Genomic DNA, 24,214 nt, shown 5'->3' with positions numbered 1-24,214 from the left:
TTTCGAACATTCAATAAAAAGCTCAATTATTGTGGGCATTGCTTAATTTCTTTGCAAACGTCTTCTGGAGCAGTTCCCGATTCAAGTTCCTTGATGATTGGATCCAATTCCGAGTGGGCATAGTTTAAGCATTCCTGTTCTAAGAATGGGATGCCGGCGAGTTCCTTCTTGCACTCTGCGATGAATTTCTAAAAGCAAACGTGACGTCACTTGAAACATCGAAATTGAACAACTCACATCCTCTGCTTTGTGAACTTCTCCGTCAACTGGTGGGTCGGTGACATTGACAGCGAGTCGGCACAAGAAGCAATCCAATGAACTTGCTCTCTTTTCTGGCAGGACCAGAGCAGAAGCAATAGCAAGGAAACCGACAACGCAAAGAAGGGTTTTCATTTCTGAATTAATGAAAATACAATCCAGAGAAATTTGGTAAAAGGCCTTAAAAAATGAAAAACTATACAAGTGTGAATGAAAATTAAATGACATAAACTTTCTTCTAATCGAGTTTTTATACAGCCCGAAGTTCCGCTTAACCACGGAGGCTACAAAATCTGTCTCACCTCTCGACAGAAATCAGAATGCTCGACGCGATTTTGTGCTCGTACCAGGACGCGGAGCAGGAAATGTAGCCTACGCTGATATCATTTATTGGTATGAAACTGTGCTTCATTTCCTGTTTTGAGTAAAAATAATCAGTCTGATCTTTTTTTTGAGCCATTTGGTATTGGAAGTCGTTTCTTCAATTTGAATCCGGCTGTCACTGAATTTTTTGTAAAAGTTCTTCATGATTTTTTTCTTTGCTTTGTTAACACTAAATTAAACTTCAGATCATTGCTTTTAATTTTTAGTTTTTGTGTAGAACATACAATCACAAAGTACTTTAATTACACAGTTTTTCAATTTTTTCAGCAATTACTTCTCAGTTTCTTTGTTGTTACTATGTCATGTTCTTTTCAATATACATGATGTTTCTGGTAAATGATTTATTAAATTTCAAGCCGATTGAAATAGAGGTCAGCGAAGCAAGATTTAGAGGTAAAATTGGATGAATGGTAGTTGGAAAGAGTGTTGAAGGCTGAGGTAATTTGAACGCTCACAGGGTACAAAAAAGTAAACTGGGGCAAAAACGGGACAATACATAAAAAGTGGGGGCGGGCGGGGGGAACATCTTTCGTAGACATATGGAAAGAACAGAATTTTAGGGCAATTTGAAGTTCTCGTCGCAATGACATCAAAATACAAAAACGTGAGGGAGGAAGTTTTGAGGTAGATTACATGAGAAAACGTCTGGCGAGAGGTGGTTTGTGTAGAGGAATAATGAAATACGGAAACACATTACGGCTTTCGGTTCAAAAATAAAAGATTCATATGACAGAGCAACATTCATCAGAAATATAATCATTTGTGTGATACAGAAGAAAAAAGAAGGTCCCTGAGTTGGTTGTGAGTTTTGACAGAAGTGTTTGTATTCAGAATCGTTTGAAAATGTCATCTGAATTCCACCGTCTGTAGAAAGGAGGTGATCATTTTCAAAAGTTTCTGAATTGACAATAAAAGCTAGAAGGTTGGGTAATAATAAAATACTAGAAGTGTGCACTAGCACATTTGGATATATAAATTTGGCCCCAAACAACTGAAAAGTGGATGAGGTAAGTTCCCTGAGGTAGAAGAAAAAGTTCCTGAGTTCAAATGAGAAAAAAAGAAAAGTTCCCTGAGTTGGATAGAGTAATCGAAATGACGAGAATTGGGCACACTAATCGGAATTTAAAAGACAATTTGGAATATAAAACAATAAAAAGAAAAAACACTTGAGGACGAGAGGGGTGTGACAAGAGGTAAGATATAGATGAGAGACCAAGGTGACAAATTCCTGAGTTTTGAATGTTCCTGAGAGCAAAATTTGAGGTGAGACTGAGGTAAAGTGAGTGCAGGACAAAGCAATATCTCTCATCAATCCTAACAATAGAGGTATTGAATAGTTCCCTAGTTGAGAGATACTACAGGGGAAAGAGATACATTTCAGTGGCGCCTAGTTGTAGAATTTCAGATCTAGGAAAACAATCAAAAGTCAATAAAGTTAAAACAGAGGGGAGATATCAAACAATTTGAGGTAGAATTGTTGCATATTAACGAAATTTAGGGGTTAGCAAAACGGGAGCGAAGCAGAAAAGAAACAGCGGTTAGAAATCTGAAGCCGAAAGCGCTAAATGCTGGGTGGGTTAATTAAAAAACATGCCGCACGCAAAATGAAGTATACATCGGTGATTTGGGGAAAATTTCGATCCGGGACAGAATGGGACGGGATAATTTGGAATGAGCTTGGGTGCGTTTTACAGAATTCAATGAAACAGAGAGAAAAGTCAATCCAGTTGGCGCAGCGTTATAATTAAAAAAAGACAGCATGTTGCAATTCCAATCAAATTGGGTTCAGCTCTCTCAAGCAGAAAGTTGAAATTGCGTTTCAACGCTGTACCCGACGAAATTGAAATTGAAACACGCTCAAGTACAACAGAGTAAGATGGTGATGGTGGTGGGACATAAACACTGCTGCTCATTGGCTGACATGTTGACATTCTATTGTTGTGCTTGTGGCGGAGGAGACTGAACTTCTTGCTTTGCTCTGGTGCTCAAATAGTTGAAAAAGTTGGTAATCAACTCTTGAGGAAGAAATTCAGAGCCTTGTAGTGGTTTTCGCTGAAATAAAACAAATAGAACACTATTTCAATTATGCTCTGAACTTACGTCTTGTTGTAAGTTAGTTAGCAAGTTCCCTAGCTGACCCATTGTCATCATGCTCATGTCTCCGTTGGCTGGTGTTGGAGATTCTTGTGGTGGCTCAATCTTTGGTTTCAACAAACCGTTTGCTCCGTTTAGATTGAATGGCATATCTTCTCCAAATCTGAAAGAGAACGTTATACAGAGTAAGAATAAAAAATCACTATACCGTTTGCTCAACATTTCAGCCTGAGCTTCTTCTCTGTTGTGTTTTGTCTTTTTGGCGTGTCGGACTCTACGGCATCGAGCAGCCAACTTGCGCATTGCCTCACGGAACTTGTCCCAGAAGTCTTCTTCATTCTCGAACTTGTCTCCTAGAACTTTTCTGCAGACGTCTGAAAAATGGGACAGTTTGTTACAAGCTTCTAAACATTTGAATGCATACGTTGGATGTAACAGATTCCTTTGATTGGAAGATTAGAGTAGTTAGAATGATTGAGACCAGCTACTGTCGTTTGAGACATAAGTCTTGGTCCGAATACTCGTTTCTCTGCCAATTTCTTGGAGAGTTGAATCATGCATTCTCCAACTTCCATTTCTTCGTATTTCTTGCCTTGGATGATCTGCTGAATAATCTGCTGTTCTGAGACTGGTCGGAATGCTGAAAAACGATAAATTCAAAATTGTACCAGTTATCGAAATCATACTTGGATCAGCAGTAAATGCTTTGGGCACAGGAATTTCGAATGTGTTGATGTTCTCTTCGCTTAGATCTTGATTACGAACGATTTTGACAATATCATCATTAACTGGCTTCTATAAATTGATGACATAAGATTTGAGAGTGTGATGGTGTTAGTCTTACCCTTGGTTTTCTTTCTGGACCACCGATTTTAGAAGCTCCGTTGACATTGTTTCCGTTGACTACTGGAGCAACTCTGAGTGGGGCTGCTCCTTCTTGTTGTGGTTGGACTTGATTGAACATGAATTGTGAGTCCTTGAAAGCGTTCAATATACTTTGGTGAGTAGTCAAGAGAGCAAGTTCCTAAAAATGTTCAACTTTTGAACTTCAAATACAAAACGTCATAGTGTTTGGTGTGTCGTTATTCTTTTTTTCTTTCTGTTATCAGTGATTCGTTTTCATTTTAATGACAAAAACGGAAACAAAAAGTTTCGAATTCTCAACCCCTCACTTTTTTTCGCTAGCTCTTTCCCTCTCGCTACTTCACTACATATGATCAAACAACGATAAGCGAAAATTGTCTGTGGCATCGCATAGAGCGCCGCGTTCAATCTTGGACTGAGAGTGTTGGAACAAAGCGCAGTGAGGAAAAGAAAAGTGACGAAAAATTCAACAAAGCAAACAAAACTCTCGGCTGCTCTCCTCTGATTTCAGAGTAAATAGAACGGCCAAAAAAAATTCTTGGAAGTGTGCCAACTTTCGCCTCTTTCTCTTTTTCATTTCTTTCTGTCAACATCTTTACCTGTGCACTGTGATTCGAGGAAGTTGGTGATTCGCTGCCGTCGCCAATCACGTCGATGTTCTGGTTGTCGCCCGCAGATGCTGAAAGTAAAAAATTTCATAAATGCAATGGGAACAATGGAGCACAATGAAAAATGAGGGCTATTAGAAGGAGGCCCCCTGAACTGAACAATTCTGATCCTTTCGTTCGCAACTTGTGACCGAATGTTGGTCGACCAATCGAGCGCGTGTCCTTACTTTGCACTTTTTCAGCCGTCGTGCCGACTCGTACATTCTAATCGAATCACACTGCTTCCTGGAGCAGCGGAAACCAGGCGAGCGCGAGAGGAACAGAATTCTGCGCCATTTTCAAGGACAGCCATGGGTTTTGTAAATGTGTATTTTGCTGGAACGAGCCGGCACCCAGGATAATGAATTCTAGCGTGCTCTATTTTATTGAAATTGCTAGTTATACATGAAAGTGCAATGCGCGTGACTATGTCGGATCTCTATCTTCATTTGAATCACATTCTAATGATGAATAGACGCCCCCATTCTTGAACAACTAAAAGGAATTCATCATAGTCCAATTGTGTAAGAAAAACGAAAAGATATCGGAAATAATCTTTCTTGCGTCTCAAGAAAATGTTCTACTTACTGCCACGGAAATTTCGAAAAAAAAAGAAGGGATAGGCAAGAAAAAGGGCAGTACCGGTGTCCTTCTCTCGTCCAGTAATTAATTACTTTCCGTCTAACTGAGATGCCAGAACCCCTGAATTCAACCGATGCTAAGATCACGTGAGGCAGAAAAAAAGAGGAGGCAAAGTTTATGACCAAAGTACAAAACGACTCTCTTTTGCAGAGTTCGCCTCTGAAATGCACTTTTCATATCCATGCACTTGCCGTCGAATGTTCATGCACTTCGGCGCCGCCGCTCTCTTCCGTGTTTAATCTTTTCCTTCCCGTTCTGTATCTCACCTGCTGAACTGTCGGTTTTCTGTCCGTTACTATCCACGCTGGATGGACTGCTCCATTTCACTGGTTGTTCATCTGTATTCTGGAGCGATGCCTCACCACCAACTGCCGGTTGGATGTGTCCGTTTGGCAAGGTCGGTGAGACTGGCTTCCCTGGCATCATCAAGTGGTTCATCAAAATAGCGTTTTGCAATGCTGAAGCGGCTGAAAGATTTACACTTTTGATCGGATAATGGATGTATCGATGCATGGCTGAAGAACAAGTGGTGCTCTTTTTGTGCGCTTCGCAACTAATCTCATCCTATCTTTCTTTTTTTGCTTTTCGCATCAGTCAGGTCAACAGTTGGTCTCTACTAAACATCTCGCAAGAACTCTATCACACCCTATCATCGACTTTCAGTGTTCTTGTCGGTTTGCTCTTCTAGCGCTCAAACTTCTTATCATCAACGCAACTGTCACTCATGACACTTTGAAACCATTAATATCAGAAGAATCGCGTGGTGCCACCGGCTTCGAACACTCTGTGGAACAGTAAAGATAAGGTGGCACACAATTTCAACAGCGACTATACAATGTTACGTCATATTATGGGGCCAAAGTGCAGTATAATGAAGTGAACATTGATACTTACGAGAGCTTAAAACTGTCCGTAGTTGGCCCGGGCACTCGGGCTGTGGAACGGTTGGTGTGTGAGCTATAGGCCGTTTGTTTCGCAACAAACTCTGCTGCATTACATGGTGTAGGGTGGTTTGGCCTGCTAATCCTGCTGCTGTATTGAATCCATTTCCTATGGGTGGATACAAGGGTAGCATCGGCAGTATCAGGTTCACTGCTGTTCGAAGATCTTGAACCTCCCTGAAAATCAATTAATTAGGATGATGGTGTATGTTTTTGGAACACTATCAAAATTGATTTGATGTTTGATTTGTTTAACTAAATTACTACTGAACATACGAAAGAACCAACTTGAAAGCACTCAGGTCTGATCTGATTAGGTAGTCAGGTTTCTGCATCTGTAGGAGGTGTGGGTACATGGCTGTGAGTGCCGAGATGACTGGAGTCTGTTGTAGAAGCAATGGGGAAGTTGGAGGCTGGTAAAATGTCTGTAGGGGGTGCACGAGATCGTCGTTTGATGACGTTCCGGGTAGATCCATAACAAATAGAAAGGCTTGACTGGGCAGGGAGAGCGAACTTGGCAGATCGAAGGATTGTTCAGGTTCCAGATAATTCTGGAGCGGAATGGGTGTCAATGTGACGTGGTGCAGAGTTGGAGTTGAATGGTTTGTTGTAATACCGGAAAATGGTCGGTTGGTAGACTGATAGATAAAATAATAGAAGAACGGCGACAAAACGTTATGGAAAGAACTTTATCAGAACGAATTGTGCGATGCCACGCCCACTTTCCACCACAAGCTGAATTTTATGTCAGGTGGCGCGGTGCACAAGAGAAAAAGAGAAGGGCACAATGAAAAAGAAAAGATGGAATGCTCGGGAGCGGTGCCCCCAAGAAAAAAATGGTAAGTGGAAAAAGATTAATGGGCTTTACGGACATCGGATACATGTACCATAGGAATTATAACGAGATGGAGTGAGATGTAAAGCGAGATACTTGAATAACAAATGACTGTTTGAACAGAAAAGAAAAACGAGAAGAAGAATCAGTGGAATGGGAACTCAAGTGCATATCAGATGCATATCTCAATTCTTCTTCTGTTTTCTAACTAACTTCAACCTCAGGGTTTGTTTCAAAGACCTTTGTTGTAAAGCGCATTTCTTTCCTTTCTCGAACGTAGTAGACCTTGGCGGCGCCATGCCTACAGACCATGTTTTAAATTTGAAGACTTTTCTTTGTCATGCGAAACGAAAGTTTCAATATATAGACCACCGCAAAAATTGCTGTGCGATGGTAATTGTTGAAGGTCAACAAAAGCATATCATCATTTCTTGAAGCAGTTCGTCGCCGACAGCGTTATCAATTTTTTTCGCTTTCGCAAAGTTCCGCGAAAACGATGAAGAAGAAACGAATTCGGAATTCTGAAGTTCAAGTGGCGATACTGATAGATAAGAAGAGATAGAAAGTGAGATACGGTAGCCGCGGGGAACACACAAACGTTTTTTCTCGGACAGTTAGGTATCTCTATATTTGATCACTAATACTTACTACCTTGATTGTTTCAAAAGGTTGGCAGAAGAAGAAAAAAAGAGAAAAGGGCCACCGCTAGCGTGATTGGAATGCTGCGCTCCCGACGCATTTACTGAAACTAGTTAGGGCAAGAAAGAAACTTATTGCCAAGAAGAAAGAAGGAAATGAGAGGCAATTTTAGGACTGAACACGGAAAAGGTTGATAAGAAGTGCACTACTATAGATTGACTCTTTGATCTCACACCTTTTTGGTTGTAGATTTCCTTAGTGTCTAGATATGGCCAGACAGAAGAATAAGAACAAGGATAACAGAGGAATGTGAAAAGATGAGAGGTTCTAAGAATATCGAGAAGAGAAAAAAAAGAGTAGAACCTTCGAACATGAGACGCGTCATTTGGTGATCATCTTGACAAAACCTCCGTGCACTATGAGATTGAAGAAAACGAAAAAAAAGAGAGTGGAAAAATGGCGACTCAACTACATGTTGAGGACCTGGGGGTGAGACGAGTAATCGGAAAAGTTCGGGTGTGCGTCTGACTCGATGTGTATGTTAGTCTGTGTGTGTGTGCGAACGGATTGGTTGAAAAAGTGCATCTGCACTATGCCATAAGATCTATCATGAGGCAACACGATTGCCGAAAAGGCAGAATTTCGGACGAGTCGTCCCCTCTTCAGTAGACTCTCAACGATGTCTCACGTCGTCTGACACACTCTGTGACAGGCCATCGTCGTTCGCCGTTCCTCGTACTTTCAGATAAGCGCTCTCCGTTTGCTGTCGCCGCGCACGGGATCGAAAACCAAGTTCTTTGGGCGGAACGACGAGACACTCTTTACTTTATCTGATCAAAAGTTTATTCGAGTTCTCTTTTTCCGAAAATGACTGAGAGAGGCTTACCACAAAGTTCTTTACGAAAAGGATGGCAAACGAACGAATAGAAGAAGAAAGAATGGCACAAGACACTGGCACTGAAAGCTCGAGCACATTCTTGCACGGATGTACTTTCTGAATAGAAAAAGGCGGATGGATCGCAGAAGGCGCCGCGACGCACCCTCACGTCTTCTTAGATTATTCATCAACTTGGCTCAAATCAAACTAATTTTGAGGAAGCAGCGCTGAAGCCGGTGGGAAAAAAAGATGGCTAAAAGAAATTCAAAGTTTACGATTCTGAATCTCTCTCCGAAAACCACGGAATCCTGAACCTTTTTCATCTATTTTTTCCTTTCTCAACATAGAAATTGGTTTAGTTAAAATATGCCTTAGTTCTGAGAAAAACAAATGCAGGAATAAGAAAAGCGAAAGAATGAGTAGGAGGTTCACAGAACTACACACGCACTTTTTGCAAATGAGGTTCGGTTCTGAAACTTGTGGTGTTCTACTGGTCACGCCTGCAATTATCGGCAAAGTGCTTTCAAGGTCGCAAAAGGAACGAAGAGAACACAGTGATCAGAACGAACAAATTGGTTATTAATATGCCGCGAAAAAAAGTGCACGAGGGCAAAGAAGCTCTGCAGACTGCTCCCAGGGGTGAATTTTTTTTTTGCTTGATCTCGCGCTCCTCTCGCAATTTTTGTGTGTTTTGTCGACAGTCTTTACGCTCGCCCTGTCTGTTCTTTTTTGTTTCATCTCGCCAGGCGCGCAACGAGACAAACGGCATAAAATATAAAAAAGCTGGTTTTTATGCCTATGCGGACTGTATGAGAAACAGAGAGAGAGAGAGGGTTAAGAGGGACAGATGAGCGTCTCTTGGCAAAATTGCGTAAAAAATTTATGTTGTTCTAATGCTCGACGGGAGCTACGCGGAGCCCGCGAGAAGCTCCCTCCACATTGAGGAAATGTTCGCTCTTTGTGTGCATTTCACTTTTTGTCTCTGTCTCTTTTTTGTTCTAATTGTTCTCTCCCCCAGGCTCGACTACTATAAGGGCAACTAAATACGTATTCTAAGAAGCAGAACAAAATTAGAGTTCTCAGACAAGGTTAGCCAAAATTAAATGTAACCTGAATGATTCATGATTGAGAACAGCAACAACAGACAAGCCTAGCAGGTGATCGGCTTCTTAGCAAGAGACGCATGCTGAATTTGGACTCAAATTAGGATGTTTGAGCTTTCTGACTACGATTTCCTGAGATATAATTCTTTTGTAGAGGAGAAACTAGAAATCTTCAATGAACTTTTGTTCTGATCCTTCCAGACAAATCCTATGTTCGGAAAATGTTTTTTCTGCTGATCCGTGGGTAGGATTAACAGCTGCAATAGAAACTGAAAACGGCATAGCGTTCGGAAATCCGATATTGACGGAAAAGTGCATGTGCCAGGCTCGCGTGATCTTTTCTTTTTTGGATTTTGGTTTTATTTTCTTCCCCCTTTTTCCAGACGAGTCTCTCTCATTCCCTCTCATATTGAATATCAGTGAACTAGCAACGCATCCATCCGGTTCTGATAAAAAATCACGTGGACACCGAATGACGAACGTTCATATATTTTCCTGGTATTCGAACGTAAAGACGTGCATTGCACTTTTCTTGGATAGAGCTCCGAAGAGCACTTCTAGATTGGATAGACGTTGTCGAGAGTCTATTGGAATGAAAATGGAATAACTTGCGGTGGGAGGAGAAAAAATAAATGAATGCATTTGGGAAGACTGAGGGTGGTGGGACCGCTTGCGCCACTATAGACAGGAGGGACCCAAATTCAAATGTAACATGGTGGAATGGATTAAAAGAAAGAGAATAAAATAAAGAATGAGAAAAACGAGCGCTAAAATAGTAGCACACATTCCGGGTTTATGGATGTACTTGTTTTTATGTATGTGTCTGTGTGTGGATATGTCAGTTTTCGGGAGAAAAGGGCTCCCATCAAGCTCTCTGGAATAAAATGATGACGATGATGAAACATTCCTCTAGATGCGCACGCGTGCACACAAAAAGAGCAATTGGTTTAGGCTCATTGGACCGCACTTGGCATACACTATGTGCACACGGGTTCCACTTTTTTCTAGGACCAACATTCTATTTTATTCTTTATTCAGGAAGGAGAGGAAGAGAAAAAAGTGGCTCTATATAGAAACATGTTGATCATTGGTTATTTCTATTTCCGAAAGTTCGCCTCAACAAAAAGGTTCTAACGAGGTGTTCAGAAACCAGAAGACATAAAAATATCCAGAAAAAAATGTTGCGAATGAGGTCAAAGTCAGAGTCCGAAACCTTAGACAGAGCACATAAGAGAACGGATTTCGAACAGTGTGTCTATTTGCAAAAAGATTGCAAAACTCTCTGGGCGGGACTCGACTGCCATTGCGTTGTTCTGTTCAACAAAAAGGAAAAGAAGAACAGCAACACAACTACATGACTACTTTGGACTACTATGTTCTCTAGGGGGTTCAAAAAGATCTATACATAGAAAGTGCGCTGTGAAACTGGAACCTTGTTCACTTTGACATTCATTAGTTAGACAACATCACTGAAACTTGATAGCATGGCAATTCGAAAAACGCGCCGGACGTTGGCTAGAAAAAAAGACGTATTCAGTATATAAGTTCATAGTAGCAGCCTAGGGGTGGATTTTCTTTTTACATGTACTCATCACGGAAAAGAGAAAAAAATTTTGCGAGCATGCATGTCGAATTAGGGAACGGGGCGGAAGGAAGGAAACAGATTCTCTCGGCGAATCGCGAAGAAAAGTACAAATCCGCATTAGTGTATTCAAGTCCGGAAATTCGCTTCAATACCGATTCGCACCAGTATATAGGGCGAAAATAAAGACGGGCGAAAAAATTGGCATTGAGCTATGAAGGCAGGAGTGGTTGCGCAACGTCAGCCACCCAAGACGAAGAAGTTGACTCCCAGGAGAGTGGCGTCGACAAGTCCGTCAACTCACTCTTTATTCGCGGATGGTTCAATATATTAGAGTCCAGACACGTTTTTGTTTTAACCAAACCAAAAAGTGGTCAAGCTGAAAAGAGTGAAGGGTCTCCTCCGGATGGAGCATGTTTGGCTCTGGACCCATGCGCCCTTTCCTGCCAATTCCTTTCGCCCCCAAAAACTTAATCAGCTTTGCTTTCAAGTGTGCTGCTTTTTCAATTAACTGTTTAACGTTTTATGGCATTTGGCCCGTTATACTGAGAAGTAATTCGGTGTTGCCACAGGAGAGTAGGTTTGATTACCTTACACATGTTTGCAACAAAAGTTTGGTGTACGAAAAGAAATTGGAGAGAATCGAAAAAAGACAAAACCGGAAACATCAGGTAATGCAACTGCTGTTTGTTTCAAAAACCGAATTCAGACAGTACCGCATTCCAAGAGACGGACACTAGAACTCTGTTAAGCGATTTTCATTGTTTACTGCGAAAAAATGTTTGCGTCCGTTTTTATTTTCTGTCTATTACGTTTTGGAATGATGCCAAGTCCTAGAAACACTAGAAACGTACACAGCAAAAAAAGAAGAAGAAAAGAAAAAAGAAGTTGAGGACTCGAGTGTTCATTAGCTCCTCGTAGAGAATAAGGAGCAGTAGAAAAAGATGAGAAAAAGGGAGTTGCTTGTCCTGAATAAGGACAGATAGAGAAGAATTGAATAGAAACTTGTAAACATGTTTCTATTTAGATTGGTCAAGCTCAATTCTGATTGTAAGTAGAAGTAGTAGTAGTAGTAGATTTTTCTAGAAAAAACGTGTGAATGAATGAGAACAGATTACGGTATTGTAATGTGGATGTGTGGATGTCTCTATGTGTAAATCAATGTGTTTCGTGGTTCAAGGGAAGAAAAACTAGAAGGAGAGCAGTGATTATCTGATAAAGTGCAATCTCGTATTGACGGGTACTGAGCAGTTGTTCTCTTCACGTACGCCTCCGACGTCGGGATCCCAGGAAAAGAATCCTGGCGATAGTGGAATCGCAGACATCACATGTTCCCGTCTTATTTCTCATGTTGCGACGACTTTTCTACTCAAGACTCGACCCTCGTCAAAATTGAAATGAGTGGAAAAAAGAAGAAACGAAAACGAGAAGAAGAGGAAGAAAAAAGGTTGCCGATGCCGTTGGTGGCGGTCCAACCGATTTGAATCAACTTTGCCATTGTCTGCTATTATTGTTCGGCCGCCAGGGGTGTATAGGGAAAGGACGGCTTTCGATTCGTTTCTCCAAAATGAATTTTCATTTTTATCTCTGCGCTTTCATTCTTATACCGCACCATACCGCACTGTTTTCACAATTTCCATTCACCTTCCATGTACACCATCGCGCGAAATTTGCGTTTTTGGCCAGTTCGGTAGCATATTGACAACCGGTTGCCGATCATCATCGAGAGCTTTGCGGCAAAGCATAGTGATGCCAATCTCGTACAGAAACGCAGATGGAAACTGTAAGAGAGGCTGGAGAGGGCAGAAGTATGGGTGGTTGGAAATTGGAGAAGATGAGGAAGCAAGAGGCGGGAGGAGGAAGAAAAATGAGAAGGTGGCAAAAAGAGACAGTAGAAAAAGAACGCCGCGATGCTTTTTACCGCTTCCGATCGTTGTGATCTTTCGGTTCGACGCATGGAAAACATAAAAATGAAAAGCAAAGAAAAAGTGCGACCTCTGCCGCAAAATGATTGAACGAGGAGACTCCCGATGTCGGCAAACTTGGCGCCCCGCCACGGGTGGTCTTGTTCGGAAGGAAGCGCGAGAGAGAAGTTCACTCGAGAACAGTTTCCAAGACAGACAGACACAAAAAATAGACAAGAAGATCAAGTGGGGAGGAGATAGAGTTATAAGAAGTATGGATGATAGAATGACGCACCTGATAGATACGGTAGCATTAACTTTATATAGTGGAAGTTGTAAATCAGAAGGTGTGCCTAGGTAGCCATTGGGAATAGGTTGCCATATCACAACCTATCATTAGTGTAGTCATTCATCTGGAAATGTTGGTTTGGCTCTGAGCCAAGTTTTTTGGTCGGTTCGAAAGCAGGTGAACAAAAAATTCTGAAACGTTCGAGCAGCTGAATGGGACCACGGGTCGTGGGCTACATGTATGCATGTGAGAAAAAGCAGGAAAAGACGGAAAGTGACATAGAGGGGGAGGGGAATGTTTATAGGCGAATTGCTCTTTTTTCTGTGCGTGTCCCTCTCCCCCAGGGCACTAGTGCGAATGTTGTGTTGTATGTCTATTTTTTCTATCCCTTCTTTTTTCCTTCTTCTTCTTCTTTCCTTCTGTCTCACCCACAAACGCTCCTCACCCCCAGGGCGCTTCAGAAGCCGAGCACTTTGAGGGCGGCTCCAATGCATGTGACCTACGACCAACTCTTGCCCCCCGACTGCTTTTGCGCTCGCTCCAGAGACTAGGCGCTCGGTCTTGCTTTTGCTCGCTGGTCCTCGTCGTAGTAGTCACTTCTGGAACGAAGGGCGATGGCGACCAGTGGCCGGCTCTTTTGGTGCCCTTCGTTGCAAAAAGAAAAGAAAGAAGAAGGAAGAAGAAAGATGACGGACCCGCGGCGACGTTGACGAAATCGCGCGGAATGTTGAATGCCCTTGTGCTCAGTTTCTACGTCCACTAGAGACTTTTACTGAATTGCCTATGTACGCTCTCTTTTTGGATATGTGCTTTTTCTAGAAACTCTGTTTCTCCCTCTCTCTCACTTGCTCGAAAAAGTTTTTGGCACACTTGTACGAATACATAAAGTAGTTGCCCGCAGGCTGTATGGAACTGCGTGAACCCGAGCACTGATTTGCATAAGTGCACTAAAAAAAAGACTTAATCAGAAAGAATGGTTGGTATGACGCCACCATTTCGAAGTGAAACATAAGTGAAAGCCATGATTCGAACATCACGCGGGATGGTAGTGCGTACAAAGTTCGGCTAAAAAGAGGGACTAATTGCGAGAACGCCTCGTTTCTTTGGAATGCCTTTAAACACTGTGACGCCCACTTTTTGTTCCGATTTGAAAGAATCTAAAATACGACGATACCAGTAAAACTAAAACGAGGGAGAAGTATTTCTGTGCGTTTGAAGACTCAATTTCCTTTCTGCTCAGTTCATTGGTTCCATCAATCTTCAAACGCGATAGTAGTTGTAGCATTATTCAAAAATACATCTTCTCGACACCCTGCCCTATTAATATTAGCCACAGAATAGCTCATAACCAAGAGTGGACATAACGAACGGAGTCTCTGCGTCTATGCGATGGCATCATGGTCTCTCGTCGGAGAGGCGGGACTCAATAGTAAAAATTGACTACGATTGGACAAGAAGTGAAACATAGAGAAAATGGTCATATGATCAATAGTCACCCATTATTTTTACTTTCTTCTGATTTTTCATTTAGTTTAAGACCGAACTTTTTTTCGTTTACTCGTTTACGACCTTCAACATTTCCCTTCTAATCTACCGTAACTGGAAAAAGTGAAAGACAGTTTCAATCATCAATTTGAAGAAAGAAAGGCAAACCCGAAAAACCTACAGTAAGTTAAAGATAGACCAACGTTCCGACATTTCACTCTCCCATTATTGATGAGCGTCCGGAGGTTTGTTTGCAGAACGGAACTCGGGCAAAAAGTTCAGACTTGACTGACACTTGGGAATTCAAAAGGGATTTGTCAGAGGAACGTGCTCGTCTTCTTGGGGAACAACTTTTTGATGAATGAGGTTGAGTTCTTCTTCTCCTTCTTTTTTCTCCCTTTCTTTTTTTCAAGTGAGCGTCAGTGTTCAGCAATGATGCACTCTTTTAGCTCATCCTGGAGAAAGCAGCCGCCGCGTCAAAAGAGGAAGATGAGGGGACTAGAAGGGCATGTGACAACTCCGTGGGCATGTGACGACAAGTTGAACAACGGAACACGCGCCGCAACATACACTTTGCCAAGCACACAAATACACTCACATAAATACACTTCAATTTTTTCCTCCTACTCTCAACGTGGGCCACCAGGCGTAGCAACACGTCGGGGGGCTATTTACTGGCAACTTTCCAACAAAAAAAAGAGAACATAGTAGTAGTTCTTCAGAAGACAACTATAGTGCGTTTTACGTCGCGGTTAGTTGCAACACTAGAACAAACGAGTTTTTGCGCAGCCTCTCCCTTATTCGCACTTTTCCGAATATGTATTATAATGTATAATAAACTCTCGTTCCAACGAACTTTTTTGCGACGCTACGCCATTCACATTCAAACACTCAAAAATTTTCGGAGGGGACGGTGGGAGGAGAAGAAAAGGAAAAAAAGAGAATAAGAACAGAAAAAAAAACGATGTGTGGGGTGAGGAGGGTAAATCGCCGAACGGCGAACTTTTTCAGTGTTTACATTTTCGGAGTGAAAAAAAAAGAAAACGAAAATTGCCAAAACGTGAATTCGTCATGTGACAATACATCTATAATACAGAAACCTCCTGGTGTTGATCGCCTATCGTTGTAGACCAAATTAAATTCTTCTTTTTTTGTCTGATGATGGTCACGTTCCGAACACTCACTAAAAGTGATATCACGAGAGTGAGTAAATTGAAAAAAAAAGTAAAAAGAGGGAGCACTCTCCGAAGAAAGTTCGGGATGAAAAGAAGAAAAATAAAGTTTTGGAGCACCCTAACCTTTTCAGAGAAGATACGACGGACCCTGACGCAATAAGAAAAGAAGGGCTCACGAACGATGCAAATGAGATTAGTTTTTCTAATCTAAGCCTTACACACATCCGCAAATGCAAACTTTATTCCGGAAATGGAAGGGGAAGAGAAAAAGCAAAAAAAAGATGTAAAAGGAAAAAAGAAGAAAAGAAGAAAAGAACGTCTAAAAGTAGAATGCCCTATCCTAAGTAGTCGTATAGCGCCGAGTTGTGTTTTTCTTCAAGTGTGTTTCGGGATGTTTTCAAGAGCTTGAGCAGGGACTACGTTGCTAGAACACATCTATACAAAAATATTTTCTTATCATATCTCCTCTACTACATAATCCGTTAATCTGTTCTTTCGTAAGAATATCAGAAAACCTAATCTCTAATTCTAAACATGTCCCCTTTTTTGTCTAGTAGTCAAGCGGAAGAAAAATATGGGGGAAAATAACTACTGTTTCATTTTCAACAATGCGGTTTAGAATTTCAAATCAGTTTTTGGACTGGTGTCCGTCATATGTCCGCATACTACTGAAAAGAAAAAAGAAAAGAAGCAAAATAAGGATTCAAGGTCTACACGCGCCTATAACAAATTCAGGGACTCAGAAAAGCGGAATGTTTCCAAAAAGTTTCAGAAAAAAGGGACGTAAAAACCGAAGAGTGACACGTTTCCGGCACCCTAATATTTTCGACTGCCCTTCAGAGCTCTTTTCTTCGTGTGTGTGCTGAATAGTGAGTTCCTAGATGGCGTGGCTCGTTCCTAGGCATTGTTATAGGAAAGGACAAGAGTTTTGAAGAAAACGAGAAAAGAGATCAAGAAATAAGACCAAAAAGAACACGAAACTAATAAAACAAGACGAGATGAAAAAAGTGAAGGAGGGCTTAACGTGATGAGCTGTACTAAACAGAACGAATGCTGGATAATGTGAATGTTTACGGACGCTTCAGTCAACACCAGTCAAATATCATATGTTTCGAATTTCAAGGATCACGTGATTAGAAAAACATTGGAAGGAGAGGTGCCGTTGGCTCAAGCGCCCAATTCATTTCCGAGAAAAATAAACAAACAAATAGGGGTTCACAGCATGAGCAAAGGCTAGATAGTGCGTTCTAGTATATACGAAAAGGGCAAAAGTATCGCATTTCTAAAAATAACTAAAAAGCATCGAAAATTCAAAATTCAGCCAACTAAGACGATGAGATGAGGGAGCTTATGTTTTAGATAGAATATTACAAAGTGTTCAGTTCTCATCTTTTTCTTAGTATAAAATATATATGACTTTTATATTGTACTACTTTATATAGAGCAATGAAAAATGATGTACTATTCTTAAAACGTCTCAAGAAATGCCTCCCCCATAAGTGTCGGCACACGGACTCGCTTAATTGGCTTTTTTGTTATGCTATGTTGGTTTGTTATTCGTCAGAGATACATAGAGTAGTTCGAATTACAACTTGATAGCGCCCAGACATTTGAGTTCATATGACTGGTCGTCTCAAGACCTGAAAAGGGGCGTCCAAAAAAAAGGAAAACTTAAAAAACAACATAGACAACTGCACGTGAGAGCAAAAGGGACTACACAACATAACAGAACACAAGAACATCACAAACAACAAGAATGTAAGAAAACTTCTTCATAGTTGATTCTTTCGGATGTTCAATAGTTTTGAAGTTTGATGTTCTCACTTCTTATTTATCAATTTTCATAGATTAACTATTTTTCTTATCTGAAATTCAAACAAATAAAATAAACGTACTTCCTTAGCTCAACACATCCTTGACACGCAGTAACAGACTGCGTTCTTTCCGTTCCGTTTCCCCATTCCTCGCAACTCATTTCATCTACCGTTGGTGTAGGGTAGCACTGTAGCAAGTTCATTGCCACAGTTCTGAAAATAAGAAAATAAGATTATTTGAATGTCTCGAAATGAAGAAAAAAAGGTTGTATTGTTCGTCAAGCAAAAATTGAAACAGACAAGTGCTGTGACTAGCGGTAAGTAAAACGACATTTGTTTTCATTCAGCCAGTTCATATGCAAAGTTACAGTCCTTTTTCATTCATCATCTCCATTTATGTCACCTTCACGCGCCGCGGCATCTGTGAATATCGGAAGCGTCAATTTAGGCTTTAAAGCATTCATACACACCGGTTCTTCACTATTCTATAATCAAATTTCCTCCTCGTTGTTCATATGTTTTCTCGACTAGATGCCTTCACGTATTTGTGTCATGTAGGTTCAAAACGTATACATGTGTATGTTTGGGTATGTATTTGATTCGTTCTTCCTCTTTTTCAAGCTTTTTCAAGCAATTCTCCTAGAGTTGCTCTCTTTTTTCCTTCTCTTTTTGCTATGTTTGTATGTATTAGGACACGCCCACTCCGCGAGCAACGGACCTTTACGATTGGCAAAGTGTACGACGAACACAGAATAAGAAACAACGAGTGAATATTCAGAAGAAGGAAAAAGCGCGTGCTCCTGCTCGAGGAGCAGAAGTATGAGCAACGTAACGTCTAAAAGAATCGCAAAAACATTCGTCGCTCAACCAAGTTTCGAGGGACTTTTTCAGGACGGCTCATGCAAAAAAGAATATGTGGCCCGAACTTTTAGAATATGAGACAAGGGATTGGCGACTAACACACTATTAACTATACAAGGGACTGAAGTAAACAATGATCAGTAAAAAAGAAACCCAATCACAGAGGACATATGGCAAGTGAAAATGCTGAAATAAACAGAATAAAAATTTGCGGTTGTGAAAATGTGAAGTGATTCAAAACAACTGCCAAATGTCCTTTTCGTGAGGTGCTGGCGAATACTTATACGAGCTTGCAGATAGAAGTATGATAACAAGAAGAAAAAATTAAAGATACCTTTTACACAAATCGACCAACGACTGTTCGATATTGGGCTCTTTTGGTTGACCTTTGCCCATAATCAACGGTAGTCTGGAAAAGTACAATTAGGACTACGGTCATTAAGAGCCCGAAAAACATAGACAAACGGAACTAAGGTTAAGAAGAAACCCTATTTGAGACACTCTCGGGTTACGGTAGTTTCAAATACTTTGCTTTTTTTTCAGGTGTTCCCTTTTTTTCATTAAAAAAACACGTGGAAAAGAACATCTGGCTTTTTTTAATATTATGACGTTTTCACACGCTCTCAATTAATTATAGAAACATGTCCGCCTCTCGCATAACGGATATTAACATAGAAACTTGCAGCTGATCCGAGGATTAGGATTATTTATGTTTCAGGAGAGATTGACATTCTCTGACTCTCTAATCCTTTTTCTACACTGAGGTCATTTAATTCCTAATCTGAAAGAAAAAAAAACAGCTGATGAGTTCAAAATTTGAAATCTGAATTAGTGGAGATCAGAAAACTGTTAAACTGATTTGTGTTTTTTGAAATGAATGAAAGGAAAATAAGATATGAGTTCTTATTACTTGGCTTACTGTAGATGTGAAAAAGTTCAAAAGTTCAAGACAAAGAGTGCAACATATATGAACTTCCGGATACTTTTTCCTATTCCCTTTTCCGGTCTGCTTCCGCGTCCCATCATCCGAATGTTTTAATACGTTTACTCTCTTATTTCCATATGTTTCTACATCCAGAGTTGTTGCGCAACCTAATAGCCGAGTGCCACTAGCAGTAGTAGTAGCCATCCCGTCTACTGCACACTATTTTTGCTCAGTCGCTTCCCGTTTTCTTCTTCTTCGTTTTCTTCTTCTTCTTTTCTCCCATTTCCACAAATTCCACGATGGCGCAACGCAATGTTGTTGCGGCACCATTCGAAATGAGAAGAACGTGTGGGGTGCCAAAGCAAAAATGCAACACATACACATAGAGCATGAGAGAAAACCGAAGAAAAGGGGAAGGGCAAGCGACCGCATGAGAGAAAATGAGAAAACGCTTCGAAGAAAAGTGTGCTCTTTTGCTCACGCTCCTCTCCGGGCGGCAGTCGTACGCTGCCATTGCTATTCGTACTATTCAGACAGCGCCGGGGCGAATGCAAGTTTGCATGCATTAAATAAATGGGTGGTATAGAGACCTGGGCACAGAACATGCCATAGTTGGAAGTTTCAAAAGAATAAACATGAAGAAGGTGAGAAGCGGAGGAAAATTTTGAGTGCTCAAAGGACAGGCGAACTTATCCGAGCATAGTTCTTTTTTTAGAGAAAGAGAGAGCAAAAAAAGAGAAATGTTATCAAAAAACTGACGTGTTCTGGAAAGTTCCGGAACATGAATGAAAACGTTTGACTATCAAATTTGATGGGAAGACTATGTCATTAACTTTTGAACAGAACATATAATCGTCGCAACGGCGCCTGATTGTAAGTGCACTGAAAGTACTGTGTTGAAACGATAAAATTTGGACAGTCAAGTCACATTAGTTCGATCGAAACGTGAAAATGATCTGATTGTCGTAAGAAAAATCTAGCATTAAAAATGTTCGGAGCAAAGTGCACTTCGACTTTTCTCTTTTTTTATAGAAATTCAGGAAATGAGATGAGTAGAGAGTACAAGCACATTCGGAAAAAAAAAACAAATCCCGTGTTTGTAAATAAAGAAGGAAGTTGTATTTAATAGTATTGACAGTATCAAAAAACTATTCTTAGATTCGGACGGAAAAAAAGGTCGAAAAATAGAAAAAAGTACCTTACGTTCCCTTGCGCAAATTTTTATGTTCTTGAGTTGTCCGAACGATTTTGTGGGCCTTATTTGCTCAGCTAGGTTAGTTTGTAAACAATAACGGAGAAAAAACGCATCTTACTGGGAGAAACGAACATATGAAAAGGTCGAATACGGAATTTAAAAAATTTAAACAAAAAGAAACTATGAAGAGACAAAGTTGAGCATTATTTTTGAAAAAGGCTAAAAAAAGTACAAAAAATCGGAATGCATGTGACGTTTTTACGACGAAGAAGAAAATTTCGAAAGTTGTAAAAAAATTCATACGAAAATCGAAAAAACGTAACATGAAGAGCATGGCACGACGAGCCCGGTGGCAGTTAACGATCGGTACGGGAGAATGATAATGTTTCCGCGGCGCACTTACAACTGAACTCTTATGATTCCAGCGAGCGAAACGCGTCTGTGTGCATCAAAATACTGATAAAAGCCTGTTCTTCATATACATTAAACCATCCTTTTCATAAACTTAATATTTGCTTTGCCAACCAACTTATCATTCTAACACTAGTTGTTAAACAATTGAAATGCAATTTTTTCTCACGAATTAGGAGAAATCAAATATCAGAAACAGAACGGAGAGCAAGGTATCACTAGAAGAAAAAGTAGAAACACGGATGGTGGAAGGAAGAAAGAAATAGTAAAACGAAAGATGCAAATATTTCAAATTCGGAAAAATTGAATGCGGAGGGGAATCATGTGAGAATGAAAAAAAGGGCGAGTGCGAAGAAAAACTAGATCATGTTCGGCATAAATGATATCTTCAACTTTTACGGTTTCTTAATCATGGAATTCATATTCAACTTTTGAACTGTATACCTAAACCTTCTGATGTTCGAACTACAAGTTTTTTTGAATTTTAAAAAAGAATACTGTATGATAATTGAGAACGTTCATTCGATGTTCATAATTCAATTACTTTTCATGAATACCGTACTTACCAAAATAATTGCAGATTTGTCAGATCTGGGAATGGAAGAATGCCCGGCGGACACCAGCGTGGAATAGACGACTAACTGCAGAAAGCGCACGAACGCGGTACTTCGATAGAAGCGGAGAGAGGCGCCCGACGACGAGACGCACTCCCCTGCAGAGATATATTGCTATTTGCCAAATATACAATGAACTGAAGAGACGGAGAGACCTCCCAGCGCCCGAAGCCAATGCTGAATTCAAGGAGAATTTGAGAAACGGCCGCGAGGTTGGGCAACTCTCCCCGTTTGTTTATACTATTTTTCGCCACCCATGCCTGCGCCTCTGTCAAAAATAAAAAAGAAAGAACATATAGAACGGACCGCGGCGGGCAATGTTTGAAACATCACGCTAGATCAGGAGGCGATAGAGACAAAAACGACAGTCGCATCTTTTGCCGCCGCTCCCTCTTCGATTCTTTTTCTTCTTTTTTCTCCTCAACCAGCCCCGATCAACGACAATCGGCACGATGTTGCGTTTCGGCTGCTATTCCTTTTCTCGTCACTGAGAAAAAAGAAACATACAAACACACATTCAAAAAAAAGTGCGTACATAAAAAAGACCCGACGTCGGACAAAAAAATTACGAGTTTCGGATGGATATCTTGTCGAGAAGCTGTCATTTCATTGTCTCTAGGGAGCTTCATCTAGATTTGAGGACTACTTTCTTTGGAAGAAATAAGGACACGTTTGCCATTACCTGTCGTGGGTATCTATCTACCGTAACCCTAGAACGTCTTTTCAAGGACATATAGGTGTACATTAGCCTTTGCTGGGTTAGGTCATGGGATGCGTATGGGTAGCTCCCATTGCACTTCCTAGATTTCCTTCATCCGAATTTTTCATTACACATTCTCATTCTGTTTCATTTTGCCTCCATGATTTTGTTCTTGTGACGCACTTTTCACAATGAGACTTCTTTCTCTCTGGATCTTCTTCCTCCCTCCCAGAACATTTGTCAGTGGTGCGGGGACGTGTGAAGAAAGGATAGAAAATAATGATGATGATGAGAAGAAGAAATAATGGAGCAGAAGAAGAAAATGAAGAAAAGTATTGAAAGTGTGCATGTGCTTTTAAGAGGTTCTAGAGCCATTTGGTGATGAGAAGAAAGAAACGGAGATGGGGGGACAAGAAACAGGACCATTTATTTTTGTCTGTCTCTCACTTGTTTTCTGTTGTGCTGTCCAACCATGTGATGATGAACATTTGCACTAGTTCCTTCAATTTCCTACACTTCGAAATGGCGCGCAACACGAGGGACCGATAAGAAAAACGAAGACGCCATTTCAGTTCGATTCACCCGATTCAACGACACAATGCACTTATCAGTGCGGGAAAACGTAACACTCGCCAAAATTCAAATTAAGAACTGATAAGCAGTTGGCTCGGCAAGAAAATTCACGACAGTCCTTCAACGCCCACTCATTTCTCTCAGTCTCACGCACTTTACATATGTGAAACTGTTTGGAACTGTAGAATATTTGAAAAAGGAGTGATTGTGTTGGAAAAGAGAATTGCATATAATAATATTAATTGAGACTCGCTTCTTTTTACGTTTCGGCACAGCTTGCATGATGATAGTCGTCGTAGCCTGAACGAGAAATCGAACCGAAAGCGCAGGCCTGATAAGGCGGGAGACTTGGGGAATCGTAGAACAAAATCAAACCGGAGGAAGGAAAAGCGGGGGAAAAAATTGTGGGAAGCAAAAATGAAGATTGAAAAAACAGCCAAAGGACGTCGAGAAAACTGAACGACCAGTCACCGAATGGAATGCATCGGATGCTCCGATATATGATGGAGAGATAGATGTTCTCGCCAATCCCACACACTTGTACTTCTCTGAAAAGATGAAGAACAGTTGTCCATCTTCCCCGCAAGCCGTTCATCATGAGACTCTTTCAAGATCCTGGAGATTGTGCAATCGACGCCCGTCGCAACACCGATTCATTTTGCAATCCCCCACTGCATTTTAATCCATTACACTCAGTTTCAATGTCTGTCTGTGTTCAATTAGAGAGGTGGGCACAAAAAGCGACTTCTCGGCAATGCGTTTTCTTCACTTGAAACACGCGCCCCTACGCGGTCAGCTGTTTCGATGCTGATTGTGAATTAGAATGAATTTGAATTGTGTCATTTGAAAAAGTCGGGGGACCGACCGGAGGGCGCACTCATGTCATGAAAGATGAAAGAATCAGTGAAGAAAGAACAAGTTGTAACTAAGCTGTTTTACCCTTCCTTTCTATTTCAGGCCAAAACATCAGATGTCCTAAAATACATAGTTATGTGTAGACGTAGCGTTCAGCAAAACCGGAAAAACTAGACACTCTGCTTTGCAACATTTACGGTATTCATATTCGCATTCAAATTTTCGACACCGTCGGCCGCCCTTCTTTCTCGGCACGTCGCCAAGTACACACAAGAGATTTTCTTCGGGTTTTCTTCGTTTTTCTGCTTTTCGTGGTTGGTGTCCGAGTGTCATAAAGAAAAACGAGAAGAACAACTCGATGTCACCCTCATAAGCTGCACCCTGGAGAAACGGAGGAGCGTATAGACTCTGGGCGGTGGCTCACCATGTGTACGTTTCAAACATCCATCATTTTATGACTCAAAACTCTAACATTCATTCGTTTCGTTAGACCGAGAAGCGACGGCGGAAAAGAAAAACTATGAGGATGAGAGGGACGCGCAGAGCC

General features: G+C 41.0%; 3 protein-coding genes across 3 annotated transcripts; all 3 read right to left on the bottom strand.

Annotated features, from left to right (window-relative positions):
- Nucleotides 1-26: 26 nt before the first annotated feature.
- On the bottom strand, nucleotides 27-393 carry GCK72_023796 (uncharacterized protein; the record flags this gene model as incomplete). The annotated part of the gene is made up of 2 exons (XM_003109525.2): nucleotides 27-188; nucleotides 238-393. 2 exons carry the CDS (start codon nucleotides 391-393, stop codon nucleotides 27-29), a joined length of 318 nt encoding a protein of 105 aa, XP_003109573.2.
- A 2,181-nt stretch (nucleotides 394-2,574) lies between these two features.
- GCK72_023795 (uncharacterized protein) lies at nucleotides 2,575-6,306 on the bottom strand (the record flags this gene model as incomplete). The annotated part of the gene is made up of 10 exons (XM_053735558.1): nucleotides 2,575-2,694; nucleotides 2,743-2,899; nucleotides 2,945-3,110; nucleotides 3,161-3,376; nucleotides 3,423-3,531; nucleotides 3,581-3,760; nucleotides 4,200-4,279; nucleotides 5,156-5,356; nucleotides 5,784-6,007; nucleotides 6,119-6,306. 10 exons carry the CDS (start codon nucleotides 6,304-6,306, stop codon nucleotides 2,575-2,577), a joined length of 1,641 nt encoding a protein of 546 aa, XP_053579124.1.
- An 11,274-nt stretch (nucleotides 6,307-17,580) lies between these two features.
- Nucleotides 17,581-18,790, bottom strand: GCK72_023794 (uncharacterized protein; the record flags this gene model as incomplete). Its single annotated transcript, XM_053735557.1, has 2 exons — nucleotides 17,581-17,746; nucleotides 18,729-18,790. 2 exons carry the CDS (start codon nucleotides 18,788-18,790, stop codon nucleotides 17,581-17,583), a joined length of 228 nt encoding a protein of 75 aa, XP_053579123.1.
- Between the last annotated feature and the right edge of the window lie 5,424 nt (nucleotides 18,791-24,214).

The sequence above is a fragment of the Caenorhabditis remanei genome, chromosome X (assembly GCF_010183535.1).
Source record: "Caenorhabditis remanei strain PX506 chromosome X, whole genome shotgun sequence".
Lineage (NCBI taxonomy): Eukaryota > Metazoa > Nematoda > Chromadorea > Rhabditida > Rhabditidae > Caenorhabditis > Caenorhabditis remanei.
This window is presented reverse-complemented; position numbering and strand designations above follow the sequence as displayed.